Source organism: Kogia breviceps, chromosome 8, assembly GCF_026419965.1.
Source record: "Kogia breviceps isolate mKogBre1 chromosome 8, mKogBre1 haplotype 1, whole genome shotgun sequence".
NCBI classification, from domain to species: domain Eukaryota; kingdom Metazoa; phylum Chordata; class Mammalia; order Artiodactyla; family Physeteridae; genus Kogia; species Kogia breviceps.
In genome coordinates this window covers 84,485,713-84,502,539 of record NC_081317.1, presented here as the reverse complement: position 1 = coordinate 84,502,539, position 16,827 = coordinate 84,485,713, and the positions used below count along the sequence as shown (strand labels likewise).

At 42.1% G+C, this 16,827-nt stretch overlaps 1 protein-coding gene across 4 annotated transcripts in view; it reads right to left on the bottom strand.

Moving 5' to 3' along the window:
- The window catches only part of TLE4 (TLE family member 4, transcriptional corepressor), a 151,450-nt gene extending 134,888 nt beyond the window's left edge, over positions 1-16,562 (bottom strand). For all 4 annotated transcript variants that reach the window (XM_059071164.2, XM_059071165.2, XM_059071168.2 and 1 more), the window contains exons 1-4: positions 15,640-16,562; positions 14,717-14,814; positions 13,570-13,633; positions 12,329-12,373 (exon numbers count right to left, since the gene is read on the bottom strand). In XM_059071164.2, coding sequence (XP_058927147.1) covers positions 12,329-12,373; positions 13,570-13,633; positions 14,717-14,814; positions 15,640-15,684 — 252 coding nt within the window. In that variant the 5' untranslated portion in view covers positions 15,685-16,562. The remainder of the gene's footprint in view (positions 1-12,328; positions 12,374-13,569; positions 13,634-14,716; positions 14,815-15,639) is intronic.
- Between the last annotated feature and the right edge of the window lie 265 nt (positions 16,563-16,827).

Genomic DNA, 16,827 nt, shown 5'->3' with positions numbered 1-16,827 from the left:
CAGCATGTGGGATCTTCCTGGACCGGAGCACGAACCCGTGTCCCCTGCATCGGCAGGCGGACTCTCAACCACTGCGCCACCAGGGAAGCCCATCTTTTTCAGGCTTAAGTCTTTAGGTTATAATCTTAATCTCTGTAGGTCTAGTTCTAAATATTTCAATTTGAGAAGCTAAAAATTTCGATTTAGAAAGTTTATTTTTTGCACGAGCTTCAAACAAACAAACAAACAAAAATGACAAATATATGCCCCCAAATTGTAAAATCAAATATCAAAGAAAAAGTGGAATTTATAAATCTTGGGAAGTTGGCATGAATACCATCTCACGATACAAATCCAACAAATATCTTACCAAAATTTTTTTCTATATACATCCTCAACTGATGCAAAATATCCTAAATTCTTGCTCAGATTTTAAGAAAATCCTATTGGCTATGCTTAGATCTCATTAAAGTATGTCTTAACAATGGGTCTCCTTCCTAAGGGCACCCATATCAAGCATTTGCAAGTGAGCTGCCGTTTAAAAAGGTTGTTGTACATAAATGTACTATGTCTGACCCAGTCTCCCAAATCTGAAACCTCAAAAATGTAAACAATTTTTAAAAAATTTTTTGAAGGCTTACAAGGCTGTCATCTCCACATTCCTGGAATCTACATGAAGGAGAAAAGTTTAAGGACACTCTGGAATAGTGCAGGACACAATTTTTCCATTAAAAAGCCCAAACATGCACTCTGTCTTCCCCAACTTGGCCAAAAATTGCTTAAGCAAGTAACCGTGGAAATGCCACCATGTTTTTTATTGGCCACTTCAGGTGAACTATAATATTTTTTGAGGTTAACCAAGGTAGACATACTTAGAGGTAATAAGCCAAACTCCCAAACAGTTCTACATCTTCCCCCAAATCAAAAGCCTTTAGAACAGTCACCCACATTCATAGCAGGGCACAATGGAAGATGCAAAGGGAAAAATAAAGCCCAAATAAAACATGTTCATTGAACAGTGCCCAAATATTCAAAAATATAATAAACCCATGTGAGTAGACTCACAGGCTACTTAGTAAACTCAAGACTCCATTTTGTTTATCACAATGTGGTCAGGACTAGACAAACACAAGCACAATGCACTTTGACCTCATCAAGAAGCTAAGTGAAAGAGCAGGACTATTCCGTAGCGAGATCCGCCCTGATTTTTCACTGGGGTAGATCAGGCCAAGGTGTTATGCTGAATTCTCAGGTGGCCCAGTCTATCCTATCTTGGTAATAACCCAACAGGTATCCCAGAGAATGGCTGAAATACTGGGACTGTTCAGCATGGACAAAGGAAGGCTAATGAAGGACAACACTTTTGAAAAACTGTTACCTAGAAAGGAACTAAGAAGTAAGACTGGGACTTCCCTGGCAGTCCAGTGGTTAAGACTTCACCCTTCCAATGCAGGGGATGCGGGTTCAATCCCTGGTCAGGGAGCTAAGATCCCACATGCCTCACCACCAAAAAACCAACACATAGAACAGAAGCAGTATTGTAACAAATTCAATAAAAACTTCAAAAATGGTCCACATCAAAAAAACTTTTAAAAAAAGAATTAGACTAATTCTGGGACCCTCAATGGGTAGCGAAGACAAATGGGCCTCACTTAAAACAAGAAATTTCCAATGAAAAAGATGATTACAGAAGACCATGTAACACCCTCATTCTGAACCTGAAATAAGAACCCACCAACAACAACCCTACTTTGCTAATCATCATGAGAACAGCATAAGAAAACGTGAAAATACAAGTATGGTTTGACAGGTTCTCTCAAAATTATGTAATTAACTAGAGAAGCCAGACAAGGTTGATGCTTGGCCTCTACCCATTAGATGCCAGTAGCACCTCTGAGTTGTGACAAACAGAGATATCTGCAGATACTGTCAAATGTCCTTGGGAGAAAGGAACTGCCCTGCTCCTTTGGTGTTTGACACCACTGCTCTAGAGAAATAGTTCCCAAACTCCTCCATTTGGGTCCAGGTTTCGTCACTGGATTAATGAGTGCTATGAACTCTTCTCCCACAGAAGGCGGCATACAATTTTGCATATAAGTTCAAGGACTTTGTGGATACTTTAAAACCCAGCCAAGGACCCCCCCATCTGGACCTCCATTCATCTGGAGTTGAATCCAATCCTAAATTTTAAAACTGTCCAACTGCCTGCTCGAGGGCCTGTGGCAGAACTGCAATGAGAACTCCTAACCTCGGAATGCCTATCGAGGCCATCGTAACTCTTCCTAAGAGTCCTGCTTAAGAGCTCAGAAACAAAGCTTATATACTGGTGGTTGACACTCTACTACAGGAAATGCTGTGCAATGAAAAATTAAACCATCCCCTTCAGTTGCTCCAGCGTTTCCTCTGTTAAGTTCCAAAAATTGTTTCAGATGCCAGAAATGCAGGAGTAACACAACACATTCTTCTCTTTTGGAGCTTATACCTTAGCGATGGATCTCTACCATGATCTCTACTGATCTCTACTATGTCCTTGATTCATCAAAGGTCAAGATTATACATTTCCCCCTTCTTTTATTTAATTACAGTTAACTTATTATAAACCAAGTTGAAAAGTCCAAACCTTCTTCTAAGTAAAGGACAATGTGAGAAACCCAAGGACTTAAGATCTCAAGTTCATTGTAAGCCAGTTTACAGGCCTGCAGTGTCATCAGGGTAAACCTTAGCTAAAGAAACTGATATCGGCACTGGATCTGGAAGGGTAACTAATCCCAGGAGCTAATTACACAACAGGTAATAAACTACTACATATACACACCCCCCCTTAACACTTTGGGAGAAAATTACTGGATCACATTATAATTCATGTTATTTCAGAAGTTGTACAATTAAATTTTCTAACACTATATATGCCAAGTGAAAAGCATAAAAACTAATCACTTTAAAGCAGCACTGGAATTATATTATATACATATAAAATACATATAATTTTGGGGAATTCCCTGTCGGTCCAGTGGTTAGGACTCAGCGCTTTCACTGCTGGGGCCAGGTTCTATCCCTAGTCAGGGAACTAAGATCCCGACAACTGCGGTGTGAACAAAAACAAACAAACAAAAAACACCTCTGAAAACAGGTGTTAAAAGGGACTTCCTGAGACTAAAAAGAAGTCTCACTTCTGTTCACTGGGTCATAGAAAATAACCAAAACCAAAAGGTCATTTTAGACCAAAAGAACTAAAAGAGATCTCAGTGTTCACTTACGCTCTAATTTTAATCTGAGAAAAGTACAGTCCTGAGAAGTTAAGGTACAAAGCAATAACACACAACTGGTTACTGGCAAGGTCAGAACTAGAATCTGAATCTCCTGACTCAGTCAAGTACTTTGGGGGAAGTAGTCTAGAGTATTCCAAACACAGCATTTGAAATGTCTGGAGAATTGACAGAAATATCTATCACACCAGTGATCTGAAATTGAGCCAAACCCAGGATCTATTTTACTGGTTGGCTGATCTCAAGAACTTATTTAATTTCAATGTGTCTCAGCCTCCTCATATACAAAATGGAAATAATAATATAAAGTAATAACTTCATAAGGTTGTTGTGAGAATAAGTAAAATATTATCTGCACAGCAAGCTCTCTAAAATCACTTACTGTTATGATTACTACTCTTGTAACGACACGGTACCATCTCCACCAATAAAAAACTAAGATATATTCAAAGCTCCTTGTCCCTTGAAAAGAACCAGAAGCCTGCATTTTTACTGATTTGGAAAGAAGTTACCTAAACACACCACAGTATGCCTAAGATCAATATCTCCCCACACTCACTCAAACCACATGTACACAGACCTATTAATAGTAAAAGAAGGCTTCAGATACACAATGACTAGTGATAGAGTGATGTCCAAACTGAATTTTAAATTCAGTTAGGAAAGATTCATGTTTTCATCTTTAAGAAGGCAAATTCCACATGCTAAAACACACATATTCTACTTTAACTAGCCTAACTCACTCTTGAAAAGCAAACCGAGCTCAGTTGCTTTTACTCTGTCTTTCCACTTGTCATTTTTCCACAAATTTAACAAGCAGGCACCACAGGCCTAACGAGGCTTTGGAAGCTCAGCATTTGTTATCCTACAACCACAATATGCCCTTAAAAATATTAAATCGCGCATATTCTTGGCTAGCTCGATCTGAATGCAGGGACTCCCTCACTCACAAAATATTTCATGACCACCTACTGTGTGACAGGCAGTTCTCAGCACTGGGGACACAGCAGAGAACAATAAACACCCCTGTTCCCACAGAGCCTTACCTTCTAGTGGGAGAGAGCAGACTGGCAAGAAACAAGTTCACATCTAGTGTTTGCACAGTATACTTTAGGAATGCAAAAACAGCCAGTTTCATTAAGCTCTCTGCTCAAAGTGGATCCAAGCTCTGTATTTTAATTTGTGATCCTAAGCCTCCCTTTCGGTGGGGCCTGGACTCTGGAAGGACAGCAGGGAGGAGAGGGAGGCTCTGTGCTCGCACACAAACACACAGATCAGGTCTCTAGCTAGAGTGACACTCTAACACTTCTTGGGTGGCCGGTAGCGTCCCCATCGTCTCGTGTTGCATGCAGCCCGAGGACATCCCAGAAACAGGCACACTATTTGCTGATTGGAAACAGCGCGGTCAGTGAAGGGAGCCCTGAAAGTGAAGTCAAGAAACCTACTGTTTCCTTTTCCGCCAACAACTCTTGCTGTGCCACCTCGGGTGTCCGCTGACCCGCGTGAACCCCGGTCTCCCCGCCCACAGGCTGATCCTCCTGTACCGTGACACTGGGCTAGTCTCTTAAGCCCTTAAGCCTCAGTGTCATCTGTTCAAGGAGGGCAGTGGAATGACACTGCTTGGCAAACTGTCGGGTACTCCACTGACAGAAGCTATTTAAATAAATACATGGATCCAAGCTTGCTACTTGCTTTACAGGAACATCAGAAAGATTAAGGAGAACATATACAACGCCTTAATAAGCTCTCTGGAAAGAAAGGGTGTTACAGGGTACTAGTGCTCATAATTTCTACAATTCTTTCCAGTTATATTTCCTTGCATTTTCAAATTCTTTAACCAAAATAACCCACAGACCTTCAGAAGCAGAATACATATGTAGAAAATAAGAACAGAATCCTAATTAGAATAATAACAATTAAGTGAAGTAAGCTTGCTAGGAAATCAGAAAGTCAATATCCATCTTCCTTGCCTCAGCCTCTCATGCCTAAGCTGCCGGGGCTGAGATGCAGTGGGCAGGCCAGGTTTTATGTGGAGCCCAGTAGAGCAGCCAGCCTTTCTCTCCATCCATCATGGAAACTCCCTCCACAATACAACCGTGAAGTATTTGTGGGCAAAATCCTCAAAAATGATGACAAAGTGACCCATGCACCAGACGGCAGAGGACCTGAGAGGTGTCTGGGGATATTTTTCTTCCGCTTCTTTGACAAACCAGCTAAGAAAACCCACACCTTCCCTTTGTCCCCCTGGACGGAGTACTGTCACACACGGCAGCTCTCTGAGGAAAGGTGGGCTCAGTGGTAGAGAAACAGCAAAAGCTTGGCATAAATGCTGGGTCAAGGCCAATGAAAACAGAGAGGACATACAGATTTGTGTTGATGAATGCCAGCTAAATCCCTCTTTACAGATCGAAAGCAGCTACCACTGACAGCTGTTGCTAAGGCAGAGTCAAAACGACTCTAATTTTCGCTTCTGACTAAAACTTCTCAGGCCTATCCCCCTTAGAGTGAGTAATCTGGTAAGCTCTTTTGCAGTGAACTTCCTCTGAACAAGTCAAGTCCTGAGTCTCATAACCCATCACTATCAGTATAAATACTCAGTTGCCCACACCTACACGTGCTGCCTCCAGCTGTTCTCCCACAGCCCAGCTCACAAAACTGATCGTAACTTAGCCACAGGACCACTGGATCCGCCACCGCAGCTAAAGAGCTAGAGTTTTTTAAGAGGAGGTATGGGGAGGGATCAAGGGAAAATACCTTCTAAAAATCACATCCCTTTCACCTGCTCTGTAGCCATCAAATATATTACTGTCCTGGAGTGTTAAGCCAGTCTATCCAGTCATGTCAAATAAAAATGTTCTCACTAAAAACAAACACAAATTACTTCTCAATACACATTTGAAACATTTAATTCCCAATTGACTTTATCTATTCTATAGTACAAAAAGAAAAAGTAAAAAAAAAAAAAAAAAAGAAGTAAAATTCTAGGAAAGACAAAATGAAGAATGTGAGAACAACGGGCCAGTGCCTGCACTATCTCGGCTTCACCGAGGCTGGAACTGCACCTAAAAAGATGCATCTTATCCCTCAGTCCACTAGTCCAACCCAGCTCAAAATGATATTATTCAGGATACAAAGAATTTTGCCCAGCAAATAAAATAAGCTAAACAAAAATAAGCAATATCCAGCAGCCATTAAGGGGCAGTGAGAAAGGAAATATCCCTTTGTTTGAAAGCTGCAAAGAAAGTCTTTTAACAGTATAAGCAAAACATTTGCCTTCATTTAAAAGTTTGAGTTGTGTGCAATTTCCTGCATCTAAGAACCTCTTTCTGAACTACAAAGAGGCCACAAAACATCACATTTTCCCCTCCCAGCTTCCCCCTTCAAAAACCCACAAGTCGGTGATTAACAAACAGCCCGTTGTCTTCAGGCACAGTTTTAAAAGCCACAAGGAAAAGATAAAAGTTAAATGGAAAAGCAAGTTTGTAAACAAATGAGAAATAGGTTACCCAGGGAGGAAGTAAACTCATCTTGATAAACAAGCAGCTCTCCTCACCCCATATGTGGGAGACTCCAAGTGAAAGCGACCCTCGCCCTCTTACCCACTGACAGCATTATGGATGGAGAGTCCAGGCCAAGCCTTCTGGCCCTGACTCCAGGCAGAGCTGCAGGGGTCTGGGTATAAGCCTGAAGTTCAGTGGCTCAAGGACAAACCCAAGCACTAGCCCAGCCTCCCAGGGGCTCTCCACTCCAGAAATGAGCTGAGGCCTGAATCTCCAGCCCAGGGCAGACCCATCTCCCAGCAAACACCCTCCCAGGCAAATTCATCTGGAGTCCTGAATCCACTACCTAATAACTGAATCACCTTGCGCAGATCAGATTCTGTTTAATCATCCTTTCATGGGACATAATCCCTTTCTTGGGATCTTTGTGAGAATTAAAGAATTTTGGCAATGGGCCCAGATCAGTGGTAAGCACAACCCAGATATGTAATAAACATTTACGTCCACTGAAAGGAAATTCCAATTCCACTCAACAAACACTGCTTCAGGTGAAAAATCTTCAGGTATTCTATAAAACGTCAGAAAGAAAATTAAGAACCCAACATGCAAGAAGAGAAAAAGGGGAAACCCATGTGATCCAGAAAATGCTCCTAATTATGCACATGCCCTGACAGGTTAAATTTCCTCCTCCAGATCCACTTCTCTTGAAGGTCCTGTGACATGTAAAATGACAGCTCCATGGGTCCCGCCCAAGCCACTGCCCCGTGGTATCAACTGTCCTAATGCTAGAACCTCTGTTTTGGAAAAAAATTAATTAAAATCTACATATATCTAGACTTACAAAATAGGACTTAAGTTGGCCCTCATCCCAAAATGTTCAAATCAGAGAGGCAGGGGAAAATTTACCACCAATAACCTCCATTTGGTTAATTACAGAATACTATTGAAGGATAAGTAATCTTAAATTAGAAAGGGTGGTTTTAAACCTTAATGAAAAACAAATAAAAACGCAACCCCCTCCCCATGCTCTAAATGTATCTGGAGTTTTTTGCACAATCATCTACATTTCACTTGTAATCTCTCTTTGAAAATTTCCAGTCCAGCAGTGTCCACCACTGTTCAGCCCCTCTAGATTATTATTTCCTAATTTTATACAGCAAAAGAAGGTTCTGTCAGCAAAATTTTCACTGGTTGATTAGTTACTTTCAGCTAGAACTTCCCACCTTCAATAATTCACTTTCATCATCACACAAGAGTTCAATCACATCCATTCCTGAAAAAAAGTCACTGCCTAAGAATACAACAATCACCTTTTTGCCTATATTCTCAAACACCTACTCCTACATCTACTCCTCCATATCCAAGCATATACAACCTAAGACAAGAGATGTGTAAGAAATTAGTAATGCTCCAAAAAAAAGTTTTCTTATGGGAAATCTGGTCTAAACACAACTCTAAACAAATTGACTTCCACTGCAAGCACTGTCCCCAAATAAATTTACTGCAACCTAGAATCAAGTACACTCAAGGCTGGAATGCCATGCCAGTTGTATATTACTTCAACCTCAATAAATCTCTTTTTACTCTCCAAATCCTAAAATAGTTCAAGAAAAAGCACCAACCTAATTAACAACACCTTCCTCTGCAACTGTGGCCTTGATTTCACTTATTTACACATTAACTGGAGCCTCCTTTTGGCCAATCCAGTCTATTCTCTGTACTATCCCGAGCCTTTTATCTGCCCTGGACAGCATTTTCTCCAGCAGATGAAGTAGACGCCGATTGATTTGCTGTCGAGCATGGTAAATTAATAGCAACAAATTGCTGAGGGCCCCTCTTGCTGCTCCACCATGCTTCGGCAGTTTTGCTTTATTTGCTCCATGATGGGCAGCAGTCGGCCTCTTCAAGTCAATTTCTTCTTAACAACCTGCAATACTTTTCAATGGTGAAAATAGAGCTGTTCCTTGTAAGTCAGAAATCAATATCCTATTGCCCTTAGAAAATGCTAAACAAGCAGTATTGGCAATCCACTTGGTACTAGAGGGTATCAGATATAATGCAAATCCATATTGCTTCCCTCCTTGTAGTTATTACAGTTTGCTAAAAGGTTCCTAATGTCATTTATCATCATTTACCATCGACCAAAGAGGCTATGATTATGATATCCTGTCAGTTGGCAAGGCCCTTTCATTTCTATTCAATTAATATTTTAGCAGCACTCAAATGGTTGTGGCCCAAGTCTCATAATAAAATTTACATGGCTTGTAGTGAAAGAGGAGTTCTCTTGCTCTGATTTGAAAAAAAAAAAAAAAAAAATTGTATATATACACTTATAGGTCGAATTTACATACCCATTGTTCCTAATCTACATCCAATATTCACTTTTTAAAGTGGTAACTGCCGCTGCCAGATTAAATCAAATTAAATCAGGGCAGTCTTCTTTAATTACAGCATTACCAGTGAAGGATGGGAACAAGCAGCACTTAGCAATGTTATCAACTGCATGCATCACCCTGTTCTGCCCACGGTCACTGACCCATTTAGAAGCCACACTGTATTTATAAAGAACAATCAGCAGAGGAAAAAAAAAAAAAGTAACAACTAAACCACCGGCCACCTGTTCCATACAAAACAAAAAACAAAAAAACCCAACTTAGGGAAATCCTTAAGGAATAAAGGCCAATGTTCTTTCATTTAAAAAAATTCTATTATGAAGATATCACAATGAAACACGTGCCATTTCTAACCATGTCCCATTTGTCATCTTCACTTTCATGCCAGAGCTTAAGACAATGGCAAAGCATTAATTCACTTTATAGCCTAGAACACTCCACTTTAACCTTTCTGGGTTTTTTCCCAGCTTTATCTGCTCAGCTCTATCAATCCTACTAAAGATTATCAGAAATTATATTCATATTTTATGCTCTAATTCCATGTCATGTCACTGAGTTCCCCTTTAAAAAAAAACTCAACTAATTCTACCAGACTAATGCTATTTACTCAGTTACCAAAATTTAAATTAATTATGTTCTCAAACATAATTGTTAAAAATTGGCAACATTATGCAGGCTTAATTAAGATTAAATCCAATTTACTGAATGTACTTTAATTGGTACTAATTACATTAGCTTTCATTTCAGAATGACAAATTCCCCATAGGTTTCACTTTATAGTCCTCTAACAGAACCAGCACAGGGTGACTGACAACGAGCCTCATACATAAAGGGGAGGGACCATAATACTGGACCCCCCCCAGCCTGCTTGTCACTGCTCTGTGCTTCTGTCCTTTTATCAATTTGCTAAGTCACAGAATCATGACTCCATCACAGCCATCATTTTCTGTTCCAATGAAAAATTTCTCTAAAAATAAATACTCTGTGGCTGGCAGCAGCCAAGAACAGAAGCATTAACCAAAAAATACACAAAGGTTTCAAATATCAGGGCCACCAATTACTAGGGTACTTCCAAGGACTCCGGGGACTCCTACTCTTGAACCCTTCAGAGACACAAATCTAATAAGTGAATAAGCCTAACCCGATCTTGAGAACTAGGCCCAATTATGCCGTAGGGCAACTTCCCTGCATTATTGCTGCTTTCCATTATGAGGGTATCCAGCAAGTGCATCTGGAAGAGAGGCCAAGAGGAACCAAGGCTGTCTGCCTAGGAAAACAAATAAAGACAGATATGCCTCTGTGCTTAAGGGGGAAAAGAAAGAAAATATAATAAGTAGGTGGTTTGCAGGGCTGTCTGTATTTCATAATGTGATAAACTGCCCTCAGGATTCTTGATATGATTGAATTTAAAAGCAAGAGAAAAAAAGGGAAAATGTACTCCATTCTCAATTTCAAATGGATGGCATTTGAGGCCAGCTGGACAAGAAGATGACAGAATTACAGAAGTATAAAATGTGTAAAATTAAGGGATCTCACATACCGCCCCCTGCCCCCTAAAAGAAATACATACAAGCTCTGTGTCTCTGAGAACTGTAAACAGTATAAAGAGATCTGGAAACTAAGTGGTTATGGTAAATAATAAGATACAGGAGAAGAAATACAGGGACATTAATCATCTGGTCCAATCTTTAAAAAGACACTAATTAGTATTGGGTGGTGGATGAGGACAAAAAAAAAAAAAAGACAAAACATGTATAAGATCCAGACCTAAAATGACACGTATTGAGGATAATTAACAAACAATATCTCTCAGGTAATTTATTCCTATAAGGTAGAAATAAGGGGAGCCCATCCATAAGTTTGAGGGATTTTGTTTAAGCAGGAGGTATTTACATTACTTATCTAAACAGAAATGGCAAGGATGCCAAAATAAGAATTTTAACATGCGGCAAATGATACTATCTGACATAACCAAATAGCACATGAAGCTAAAAAAGTATCTGAAATAAAGTCCTCGGTGTGACGACTCCTTTTCATTGTTTTTCCAACTTTTTGTTTTCAAATACTGTCTATCTGATTGTTTTTACTGTCTAATTGTCATCTTTTAAAGATCTGAGTATGTTTCGGGTACGTGATAATTAACCATATCCAAAAAGGAATCCATAAGTAGTAAAAACCTAATAATATGTGATCATTTCATATTTTTTAAACTTAGAAGGTAATGACATCCACCATGAGTATATATAACAGATGAAAAGCACTAAGTTTTCCCTCATCTTTTCCCAGCAGGTAAACACCTAACACAACTATTCTGAAATGGTTGATAAGACAGATCTGAAGCACTTTCACTAGATGACTAAAAATAAATACCTCCTAGAGGGATTATTATTGCCAAACAATATTTATACATATATGCTATTTTTCTTTCTAGGAAACTTAAACCAAACCATTTTATTCAGTCTCCTGCAAAAAAAAGTCTGGTTCAGTCATACCTCTCAACGCTTTCTGACTACCCATTATCTTTTTTCTTTCTTTCTTTTTTTTTTTTCTTTGGGCTGAACTAACTGCTAGATTTCAAGACCCAAGACCCAGTGTTGAACCTTATCACATCCTCCTATCAGGCTCATGTACTCTGTACAAATTCTGGAAGGAACAGTTACAGTTCCTGGTAAAAACCCAAGTAAGTAGCCTCAGGGGACCAGTACAAGGAATTTACATCAGTTTCTTTTGTAGCTCCACAGATTTCATTTTGATCCTCCCAGCTCACCCTCTATCCATTCTTTCACACCAATCCAAGGAAAGCTCCACACAATTTACAATTTTACTTCTTAATATTTTCCAAAAAAAGCTTTCATAAGACAAGTTTGCAATGCCCCAAATACATAAATTCTTTCAAAAGAAAAAAACATATTTTAAAACTTTAGCATCCTTCTTTTGAAAGTGTACAAAGTTTAATATGCATTCAGACACTTTATATCACATTCTTAAATGATTAAAGTGAGGATAATATGCAAAAAAGATGGGGAACCACACCTGAAAAAATAGCATTCTCTCCAGTACACGGTCTCGTAAAATACAGGTGGCCACAAAAAATGTGCAGAATAAAACTTCAAAACATACAATTTCCTTTCTAAAGTGCACAGTATTACTGACTGTCATTTAAAATGCTTATAAAGAAATGATAGCTTACCTGCTTGTGCATTTCTATATTCAACCCATAGGACATCTCATAATACTGTCAAAGAAGGAAAAGCAATTAATCTCATGCCTTTCATCAAACAATCTCCCTAGTTTGTTCAAAAAGTCCCCAAGCAAACATAAAAGCCTCACCTAAACCAAAATATCCATCCTATTAATGCTGCTACATCAGGAAGAACACTCTACCGCTATCTTTAGCCTAATAAATTAGAAGCCACCTTAACACACAGAATCTAAGACAATAACTCACAAAACTAAGAAAATCAAGTTCAAACATAGCATTCTTAACATCTCCAGTGGTCTTTATACATCACAAGCAGATGACTCACGATGGTCTGATGAAAATTTGGTACCCTATGGACTCCAATTCCTAGGCACAGCAGGCAAATAAATAACAAAAACAATGTGTCTCATACAAATGCTGATGCTTTGACAAGAACTGTTCAAAAAGGTGATGCTACTTCAGAGTTCCGTTTCTCATTTTTAGCATACTGTTCATGTTCATACATTCAAAGGAAAAAGGCTTGATAGGAAATGAATGAGTTACGCTGGAGCCTTTATGAACGAACATAAGAATACACTTGGTAATATTTCTGAAAAAGCAGATCTGAATGTTTTAAACATATAGTGTAACTGGCATTACAGAAATTCTGGCAGAACAAATTGGTTACACAGGAAACTACAACACTCCTCAAACCAATGTTAACACTATAGAAATTGAAAACACAAACACACACACTAGGAACATACAGGGCGGCAGGAGGAGGAGGGAGGGAAAATTTGAAAAGATGTCTGGTGTCTTTTCTTACCCATCATTCTTTAAAAGAAATAAAATACATTAAAATTTTAACAGTTTACAGAAAAATTATCTGGTTAAAATTGTTTGCAGCAAGAGCAATAAAACAACAAAGAAAACCACTAACACAAAAACATTTTGCCTGTGACTAAACAAAATGTAAATCAGGTTGTTGTTTTTTCAATCTGTAAAAACAAAGCACAGAAAATTATATCCCATGCAGCTAAAGTTTTTGAAAATTCAAATCAAAGCTGGTTGTCAGAGGCAAGTTATAACATCCTGGAATTACAGGTTGTTAATGGTCACATTCCCACAACTTTAACTGCATTAGCACTGTGACTGTGCTCTATCCTGCAGCCTGTAGCAATCTGAACGTATTCTTGCTTTTGATAGCCCAAACTAACAGGCACTTTGAATCTGTGATACAGTTTTCTTACCATCACATAATGCCGCTGCATCTCTGTCTTCTCACTGGCAAGTTTCTCACATTCCAGCTTCAGGCTGTTCAAGAAACAAGGAAATCTAAGTACAACCCAGATCTTGACTTACATCTTTCAAATACACACTCCCTCCTCTAAATCATCACCTACAAAACGCAAAATCAACTATCTTAAATACCACCCTCATTACTGAAAAACAGGCAGGAGAGAAAAGGGTGAGTGGAACCAGCCTGGGCTTGCCCTTTCAACAAGGAACATATGTGGGGTTTTTGTTTGTTTTAAGAAAAAACCCTCTAGCCAATTTAACTCCATAATCTCATCCAGAAATGAATATTCACGAAATTCACTTAAGAACGAGGAAATAAACATCAATAATGCCTACATCTCCAAACACTAAATAGTCCCCCAAAATGTCACAAGGGAGTTTTTTCCTTTAATGTTCCACAAAGAGATTAATAAAAATATGAATCAAGTATGTCTTATGAACGATGTCTTATTATTTTCCCTCCAAAACACAGAGACAAGTTGAATACCACCACCCAGGGGCAAGGCGTGGATGGGGTTCAGTGCCTTGTTTTGGTTCCGGCATTTATGAAGTAAGAATTACACGTCATTGAAAATCCAGTGAAATATTTCAAAGGCACTCTAAGGTCTAATGATTGTCTCTTAAGACGAAAACATCTTTTCAGCATAGAAGTAATGAAATCGCCTACTTGGCGACTTCCCACGGCTCTGAGCTCTTGATATTTCAGCGGAAAGGCAGAAAGAAGTAAGAAGGAATGAAGCCCGTTGTAATAAAGAACCGAGGAAGTCAAAAGGCCCCAGAACCTTCCCAACCTTCCATTCTCCTGGCCCCAATAAATCAATATCGAAAGTTTGGCCTCAGCGTTTTCCAAGTCTCCCCAGTTTCGATTGCTCAGCCTTTTTTTTTTTTTTTTTTTTTAATTTACAGGAAAAGGAGGAAACGCTTAATTTCTTTACACCTGCCTGAGGAAAAGAGGCCCTGACTTGCCCTTTCTGCCCACAAGGAAAAACGATAATACCTTTGTGGTGGCCAAAAAAAAAGGAGGGGGGCTGTGTGTGTATGTGGGGGGAAGACAAGAGCTAAGCAAATAGGAGGATCAGCTAAAGTCAATATCGTTACCTGTGGTATTGAGCCTGTAAAAACTGAAACTCTTCCTTAATCCGATCACAGGACTCGGAAATTGTAAATTTAAAGGGTTGAGCAGGCTGATGCGGTGCCTAAAGAACAACAATAAAATATTTGATTAGCCCACAGCACAGGCGAGGCGGAGAGATGGAGAAAACCACGCGGCGCTGGGGGAGGAGGAGGGGGGTCATGGCGCAGGCAGGCAAAGAGCGATTAAAACTCTCCTCCCGCCCCCTCCCACGGCCGCACAGCCCGGCGGAAGCCGCTTGCGGGCTAGCCCCAGGTCCCCGTGTCCACCCCGGACCCCGCAAGTTCGAGACCCCGCTCCCCTCCCACGTCAACGGCGGTCGCCCAGGAGCCGGCGCGCCTCGCCCACTGTCTCCCCACCCGGAATCGAAACTGGCCCGTCGGGGGGACGCGCGCCATGGCGTCGGGCCGCAGACAGGTCGGGGGAGGGGGCACGGTTGGCCGGCTGGCTCGCTGATCCCCGGGGCCCGCGGCGCGAGGGGCCGGCGTCCCGCACTTTCGAGCCGCCACCGGACCCGCCGCGCCGCCGCCGAGGGCGCCCTCCCCGCCCCGGCACGGAGTCGCGCCTCCTCCATCGCTCGCCACCCCTCCTCCAGGAGTCGCGGCGCGGGGACGGCGAACGGCTCCGCGCGGCTTCCAGGGGCTTCAAAGACAACAATAAGAAAATGGCTACAACTCAATTGCTTCTCCGCACCCCCTCTCCGAAAGTGCCCCAGTGCCCGGGAGGAGTGGAGGCGGATGAGTGGCGGGCGACTCCCCGAGCGGGGCGCGGGGTTCGGGCCGACCTCCACGCCCCTCCGGCCAAAGACACAACTCGACGCGCACGCAGAAGGCGACGCGGAGAATCCCCCGGCGCCGGGAGAGCCAGCGCCCCCGCCGCCCGCACTCACCGGGTGTCTGGTCTGCGGGTACATCTTGCTCAGGTCGCGAATCATCCAAACCGATTTAGTTGGCTGCGCTGGGCAGAGGCGCGCGGCTCATTGGCTTTAATGGCCCCGAGAAGGAGGAGGCGGAGGCGGCGGTGGCAGAGGCGGCCGGCCGGGTCCGAGGGGCGGTTCGGGCGGTCCAGGCCCCCGCCGGGTCTCGCGTGACGCGGGCGGCAGAAACGCGCGGCGGCGGTGGCGGCTGGGTGCGGGAAGCCGGGCCGCTCCGCATTCCCCGCGGGCGTCACTGGCCCGCCGCGGGCATTGTCCGGCGCGCGTCTCCCGCGGCAACGCTCCGACGTTCGCTCCGCCGAGGCGTGCCCGCCGAGCCCGGCGCCGCGGCCGCGCCGCTCACTCGGGCGGGTAAAGTGAGAGCTCCGCGCCCCAGCGCCCGCCGGCAGCGCCACCCGCTCGCTCGCTGGCTCGCTGACTCGCTCGGCGTCCCACTCCAAACTTTTTTTATTTGCCTTTTAATTGGTTGTTATTCCTCCAAATGAATGATCTCTCTCTTCTTTCCTAAAAGCAAACACAAACTCCTTTGGTTCGGAAGAGGTCTCGGCGGTGCTTTTTGGTTTCTCTGGAGATTTTTTTTCACCTCACAGCAACGATCTTTTAAAAGGTACCTTTTAGCTTCTTTTACCACATCTCATTTCCTTATTTTTCTTCCTTCCTGTTTTCTCGTCTTTTTTTTTAACCCCAAATTGAAGGGGATTATAAAAATAAAAGAGAGTGTAACGCTTGCGGCTTTTTTTTTTTTTTTTAATTCTCTCTCCTTTCAAACTCTGCGAACAGCACCTCAAAATAATATACAAGTGTGTGAGAGGGGAAAGAAAGCAGCCAACAGCTCAAACACCCGCTCAGAACAGCTCTAACAACACGCTCTGTGTAGGTGACTTCTTTGACCAAATTTAGCAGCGGCTAATCATTAACATTCTGATACATATTCACAACCGTCCGTGGAGGGACCGCGGAGCATCCCGGGAGATGTAGTCCACCCCCGGCGACCGCGGCTGAGGATTTGGCCAGATTGACTACAATCACCGGCCGGCCACGCGACCGCTCTGGGGCGATCTTCAAGCGCCCCGCCCACCCCGGCGCAGTAGGCGTCTCCAACAACCAATCAGAGATGGCTGAACATTAATCGCCGTTCTGTGT